General features: G+C 35.7%; 1 protein-coding gene across 1 annotated transcript; it reads right to left on the reverse strand.

The window, feature by feature from the left end:
- Positions 1-415: 415 nt before the first annotated feature.
- Positions 416-4,372, reverse strand: LOC149006941 (WAT1-related protein At3g28050-like). Its single transcript, XM_089166795.1, has 7 exons — positions 3,993-4,372; positions 3,806-3,868; positions 3,540-3,656; positions 1,675-1,942; positions 1,428-1,586; positions 964-1,115; positions 416-838 (listed from the first exon to the last, which is right to left on the reverse strand). The coding sequence occupies exons 1-7, from the start codon at positions 4,172-4,174 to the stop codon at positions 691-693; spliced, it is 1,089 nt and encodes a 362-aa protein (XP_089022921.1). The 5' UTR covers positions 4,175-4,372; the 3' UTR covers positions 416-690.
- Between the last annotated feature and the right edge of the window lie 2,544 nt (positions 4,373-6,916).

Below are 6,916 nucleotides of genomic sequence, written 5' to 3' on the forward strand. Positions count from 1 at the left end.
AACTGAAGGAAGTATTAGTAATTTTATAAAAAGCAAGGTCCTTCTATTAATTAAGCTATAGTATAAGAGGACGACAGTAATTATCCTATTTAATTATAATTGAATTAACGTTTTGTTTGATTCATTATTCTGATGTGGGGTTTTGTTTAGGAGAAGTCAATTATGATCTTACCAGTATGTACTCAATATATAATTATTGTCATTTTCAATTCAATATGGAAGCCTTAAGGGTTCTAATAATTGCAGAATATATAATTATAAACGAAGTAATGATCAGACATTGAAGATCAAAGGAAAAGACTTGTATGTTTAAATTTTAACTTCATCTACTTTATTTTTCGTACATTTGATTCTAAGGGATTGTGAGAAAGCACTCTTGCAAGAACATTGAACATGCTCGATGTTTCTTATGTGAGGGAGTTTGACAAATATTGAAAAATATGATTTTACTGCCAATATCTCAGAAAATCAATAATAATATTGAGGAAAACTGAAAAAATTGCATACAAGATGGAAGAGAATTGAAGTGATTCAAGCAAGGTTCTTATAAGCTTTTATATGTACAGGGTTGAGAGGATTAACTTCCTCTTATTTGGTTTTAATTTAACGAGTTGAGATCTTTTGCTCGCGATTGTACTTCTCTCACATCTTTTATCAGATGATTAAGAGAAAATCTCTTCAGATTCCAATCTAACTTGGCAAGAGATGATCCTTTAGAGTTGATGTTCCTGGGTTTGAAACCCCTATCATATCTCCAGCAATCATTTTCTCTTCATTGGCTTGTTGTCCCCACATTACAGCATAAAACCCTAGAACTATGATCACTGCTCCAATCACACTGTAAAAAAAAGATTTACATGCATGAACAGTCAGAGATAAAGCTATACTCATTCTCTGATAAGAGAAATTTAAGAAAGATACAAACAGTTAGAAAAAGAAAGAAAGAGAGAGAGAGAATACAACCTTCCAATATGAAGAACGTCACCAAGGAAGAGGATTCCCATGATAACTGCAATAACAATTCCCAAGGGCTTGTACATGGACACAAATATTGGCCCTTTCTTATGTAAGCACCATGTCAGAGCTCCACTTACCACTACTCCTCCAATTGTAGCCTACATGGTTTTGGTTTATTTAGTGAGTTTCTTCCAAATCTATAGCAGAGAACATTTTTTTCATCATATGGCAAATAATTTCATGCATGGTTGGCCTGTATTAAATGCAGATTCAATTAAAGTTGAGTTTTTCTATCTCTCTTTCTCTATCGCATATTTAAGAAAGAGACCTACTTCTGAACAGTGACGATGTAAATATCCCTCCTAAATGTATGATGAAAGAGTATGACAAATAATGCTATCAACTACCTTATAGAGTAGAGAAATTAATTAGACTCACCAAACAATAAAAGAAAGAAAGAAAAGACTCACCGAGTAAAGAATAGCTATTACTTCTATACGAGTTTTGAGTATCCAAGCGTTGATGTCCCTTTCCATGAATAGAGACACCACTCCACATTGAATGGTTCCAAATAAGCAGTAGAAAAATACAATGGTGGTCTCATCTTTATACTCTTTCACAGTTGCTGTCTGTAGAAAAATCACAAGGGTAATTTCACAAGTAAGGTTTGGTTAGATGAGTTGCAAGGAATCAAGAGGACAAGTAAGGGAAATTCACCTGAAGTATATTCCAAAATGCAGAGAAAAAACAAGTGAGTATGATGAAAAAGCCTCCAAGGATCCAGTTTGATGTGCTTGGCTCCGAGGAATAGTGATGATTCAGGAGGAGATCAGAAGGGTCTGAAGATGCTGAAAGTGCCTTATTCATGCTCATCAAAATTGGTGGACCCTTGTACAGAGTCACTATGAATGCTCCTCCTACAGATGCTATGGTCCCCAACACTCTTGCTTGGCTGCTTCTCCTTCTCAAATCTACCTTTTCCATCCTAGTGAATTACCACCAGAATTGATCATCAAAATCAGCTCTCTCTGTTCTTATCACACTAATAAATTTGCAAGAAAAAAGAAAACTACTTGGCAGTATTTTTTCCATGTCCTCTCAAATGTAAATGATCACTCTAAACCCTACTCTTGCATACCCTTATATTGACCTTGCATTGGCATAAGAACCACATTTTGCAGGCCAAGATTTGTTCAAGAGTGGATTCTAGGCATGTATGATAACAAATTGGCATCCCTCTTTGGTTCACTCTATGGGGGGTGTCGGGAAAGGTGTTATTTTCCTGTTTTCGGGGTGGGGGTGTGAACTGGGTTAGAGCTTGGATCACCTATCTGCCAAGAGGATAATTCTACGCCACACAATTGATGGGAGGTCCCTCCTCTAAGACCCAGATCCTGTTATATTGTGTAGGTCTATATTTCTCCACCCAAGAATAACATATTCATATGAAAGAAACAATAAAATCATTTTAGAAGGAAAAGATAGAAAAACACAATTTCACCAAAAAAAATAAAATAAATAAACACACACACACAAAAATATAAAATAGGAACCACATTATGCTAGATTGCCCTAATTTAACCACCTCGACCTCTCTCTCTTAACTTTAAACTTAAAATATTTTCAAAGGAAAACCCCCATCACTTAATTTTTTTAAGCACAAATAAAATAAAATAAAATAAAAAGAACATACAGTGGGGACAAAAAGTCAAAAAACTTTCGATTAAATATAAAAAAATATCTTCCACTTCTTTAGCGAATCTTAAGCAATCAAGTAAAATCAATAAAAATATTAACCACTGGTCCACACTCCACAACACACTATTAATTAGTTAAAATATATATTTTTTAATAGGAGAGTCTTTTATATATAAGAGATGGGCTACTACATATGCTATTCATAAGGGTTGAACTTATAATCTCTTCACTAAGAAGTATGAGTTTTTATACTCTATCAAATTTTTTTTTATTGTCAACACAGGGTTGGTAGAGTGGTAAGATCCATAATTTTCTTAGAAAAAGTCATGGGTTTAACCCTTCGACAAAACTCCTCCCCCTGAGATGTAATTGAGGGCGCAAGCTGGCCCGAATGAACCTCAGATACTAAAAAGAAATAAATTATAATAGAACTTCATCTACTCATAATGAATATAAAAATAATGCATTTTTAATATGAAAAATAACTATTTATATACACTCTAAGGAAACTATTATTTTTAAACAAATAAAATTTAAATAGAACTTCACTTACTCATAATAATCTGCAAATTTTTGTTTACTACCTATAGGTATCTTGGCTCTGCAAGGCTTTTACATTATAATCACAGACCTTACATTTCTAAATTGGTTCTTTTGGCTTCAAAAGAATCAAAACCACTAGATGACAATTCACAGGACACTTGGGATTATGTATTGCCCAAAAACTCTTGTAATTTTCTGCAGTTCAATTAAAGAATTTTTCTTTCCGTAAAAGAAAAAAAGTTTGTTTTCTCATTATAGAGAAGCTGGTGAGCCTTTTGATAAAGTGAGACAACCATAGATGGAAACAACAGTGGCTGGTAAAGAGTTTTAAAACCAAAAACCTGAAAATGACGGCAAGAACGAAAGTGATGGCTGGAATAAGATTTCCCAACGCCGATGCCAGAGTCGGAGAACTCAAACTTATTCCGCCGAACGCAAAGATCTGCCTCAAGCATATCCTGCAATTAATCAGAACCATGATTTCTAGCTTCAATTCAATCTAATGTTCATCGAATACCCATAAATTAAAATCAAAATCTAAGCAAACCCACTTGATTGCTTCAAGAATTGAATTAAAAGAACCAAAAATAGCAGTTGTTGGGCTTACCCGATGAGACCCAGCAAGAAGAATCTACAGAGGATGGAGAAGGTGAGTGGTGGGCGCTTGTTTCTGCAGATTCATTCATTAAAAGAAAAAAGGAATTAGATCCAATGTTAGTTGCTGTTTCTGCTTCAGGATAAACACAGAAAAGAGGCAAAGACACTGATAGGAATTGATGAAAGAGGAGAGAGACCTGCGGAGGAGGAAAGAAGGAAGAAGGATGAGAGTGCCAAGTCCGTTATAATAGACGATGAAGACGAACTGGCTCATCCCCTTTGACATGGCTGCTTTGCTGAGAGTGGTTATGCCTACTTCGGCACATTCTACCATCACCATCACTGCAAATGGCAACACATCCCACACACCAGGTTTCATTTCTCCTCTTCTCTCTCTTAACCCACAAACGCAGAAGATGAAAGGGGAATGAAATACTGGAACTGCTATATGTAAAGTGAGAGATTAGAAAACCATTATTTATGAAATCAATCAACTGTAAACTTGTTGATGACCTTCTACCACCGGAAAAAAGGGAAATGGAGGACCCAGTTGAGGAGGAGATCCCGGATCACCTTCTCGTCAGTCGTCACTGAGAACTGTGTGGGCTCCCCTGACACATTACAATTTACAACCAAAAATGGGTGGGGCTCACAAAGGACATGCAGGGATTTCCAGCTCTATTTTTTCTTTTTCTGTTGTCAATATTTTTTTCCTTTTTTGTTGGTGAGCTTTGCCCGGCTAGTTTAAGTATACCTTTACTACATTTTGCTGGTATAATCTTTAGATATATATAATTTAAACATCAAGCAGGACTTCGCCTCTGGAGGATTTTAAAATTCTGACCTCTTACTTGGTGGCGAGTGGGAAAAGATAGGTATGTCGGGTTTGAGTTCATCAATAAATCGATTCGGGTGGATCAGCTAATCCAATCCGAGCAGTGGTATGGAATCCAATAGCTGGTGTAGCCTGTAGCCGTGTCAGGTGTAGCTACTACGTCCGGATGCAATAGATGAGATTTACTCCTTTCAGACTATGGCAGCAGTAGAACGAACCTTGGGAACGATTCCCTCGCGGCTCCCTGTCAGAACGCTCAATCGAAAGAAAGAGCAATCAATTAGATGCAACACAGATGCTACTGGTCTTTTTCAAAGACCAGGGGGCACGAGCTCCATCGCCAGGAGAGTTGCATCGAGTGCGTGGGCTCGTCTTCGCGACCATAAGCAAGAAGTCGCCAAGTCGAGGCGGGAATAGCCAACTTCCCCGACGCTACTAGATGGGTAACTTCCTTCTATCCTCCTCCCGGGCCTTTCGGCTTATGTGCGACCTGTGGCCCACGCCTCCTATTTGTTCAGGGCGGGCGGCGTGAAGGTATTAATTAAATTTTGAGTTTTTTATGTGTGAATCTCTTTAGTAGACCACAAGCTAATGTTGGGTTTTTTCAGCGTAATATATTATGTGTGGGTCCCAATCAGACTCATATAGTTAGCTCTCGTTATATATATTCGAATTTCAAATGTGAATGAATCAAAGTGTCCTTCAAGTTATTTAATACATTATGTTAATATATACTTTTGAAAAAATATATAATTCAACAAATAGAAAAAAAAATATAATAACACAATATATTAAATAATCTGAAGAGCATTTTAGTCGTTCAACGTTTGAAATTTGAATATGCTTAATGGCAACTAATGGTGTTAGTCTCGTTAGGATTCACATGTAATATATTACACTAAGAAGACCCAACATTTGTGATCCTGGGTTCACACCCATCCGGCGGCACCTATATTAGTAATATTCCCCCTCCCTATATATAAACTCTTCGGATTCAAAAAAAAAAAAAAACACTAAGAAGACCCAACATTTGTGGTCCACTAAAGTGACCCACACATAAAAAAATTCTTAATTTTTTTTATCCAATTGAGCTACTTCTTAGTTTTTTTTTTTTCTTTCCACCTCCTGGGAAGGTAAGGTATTCTATCATTGTTTATAGTAGATTCTTCTTAGTTGTAAATATCTCTTGACCTTGACTCTTTTTGGTTACAAGAATCCGAGGATTTGAAATGAAATTATATTTTAAATCTACGGATCCATGGTTCAAAAATTAAGTATTTTGTTGGCCTCATTAATTTCATTAATTTTATACTTATAGTGGAATCCATTGATTTCACCCAATACCTAAGAATGACTTAATTCACATTTTTAGGCAAAAAAATGAAATCCCTAGATTTCATGAATCCATAAATATTTTACAACCAAACAGGTATAAATCTCCAATTAATGAATCAAAGGATTTGAAATCTCTGGATAGATTACCAAACATACCTTATCTAATCTGTATATATTTCAGATTGGCCAAAAACAAAAATAAGGACCTTAAGGTAATCTAGACTTGTTGATGAGCCCCTATAAAATATTAAATAGGAAAATCTGTTTTACTAGACCTAGTCTGCTACTGCTACTCACAATTTTTACAAATATTTCAAGGTGACTATTCTTTCGAGGAAAGAGAGAGAATGATTCAGTTTTTTAAAGTATTAGTTGAACTTTTAAGAAGGGCATTAGAGTAATTAATGATTAAATATAATGGACCGAGAAATTTTTTTGAAAAAAAACAAACAAACAAACAAACAAACAAATCCGTGTCAACTAGTATGTATTGTGGAATACTTTAAACCTTGCTCTTCACCTCTCGCCACCCCTCCCCAGAAAAAAAGAAAAAGAAAGGAAGATCCCTCTAAATATTATTATTAAAACTTTCATAGTTAGGACAAGGTTTTTAGCGAAGGAGTGGGGTCACAGGGCTCAGGCCTAGATTATCCTACTAAGTATAGAATGGGCCCAAGTTAGTGAGACTAGGGCATAAGAAAAAACCTATGATTTTGTGAAAAAGTTTCGTCCTGCAAAATTTTAGACTATCAGATCCGAGATCTCGTTCAAGATTTCAATCTCTCTATTCGACAGCCTAGAATATCTCGTTACACAAGGTCATGGACATTTAATGTACAAAATTAAAGAAACATCAATGATTTTGAGCCCACATCGGAAAGTATCTATCATACGCCAAAGGTATGAAGATATTTATTTATAAACCCAATTTACTAATTGGTCCCATGTGGG

Source organism: Hakea prostrata, chromosome 8 (genome assembly GCF_041222555.1).
Source record: "Hakea prostrata isolate BN-2017 chromosome 8, UWA_Hpros_2, whole genome shotgun sequence".
NCBI lineage: Eukaryota > Viridiplantae > Streptophyta > Magnoliopsida > Proteales > Proteaceae > Hakea > Hakea prostrata.

Excerpts from the sequence above, each read along its gene's own strand:
- LOC149006941 (XM_089166795.1), bottom strand. The coding sequence starts at position 4,174 with ATGAAACCTGGTGTGTGGGATGTGTTGCCATTTGCAGTGATGGTGATG. Across the intron at positions 3,657-3,805 it reads TTCTTGCTGGGTCTCATCGG|GATATGCTTGAGGCAGATCT; the intron begins GTAAGCCCAACA and ends GATTAATTGCAG. Across the intron at positions 1,943-3,539 it reads GTTCTTGCCGTCATTTTCAG|GATGGAAAAGGTAGATTTGA; the intron begins GTTTTTGGTTTT and ends GTAATTCACTAG.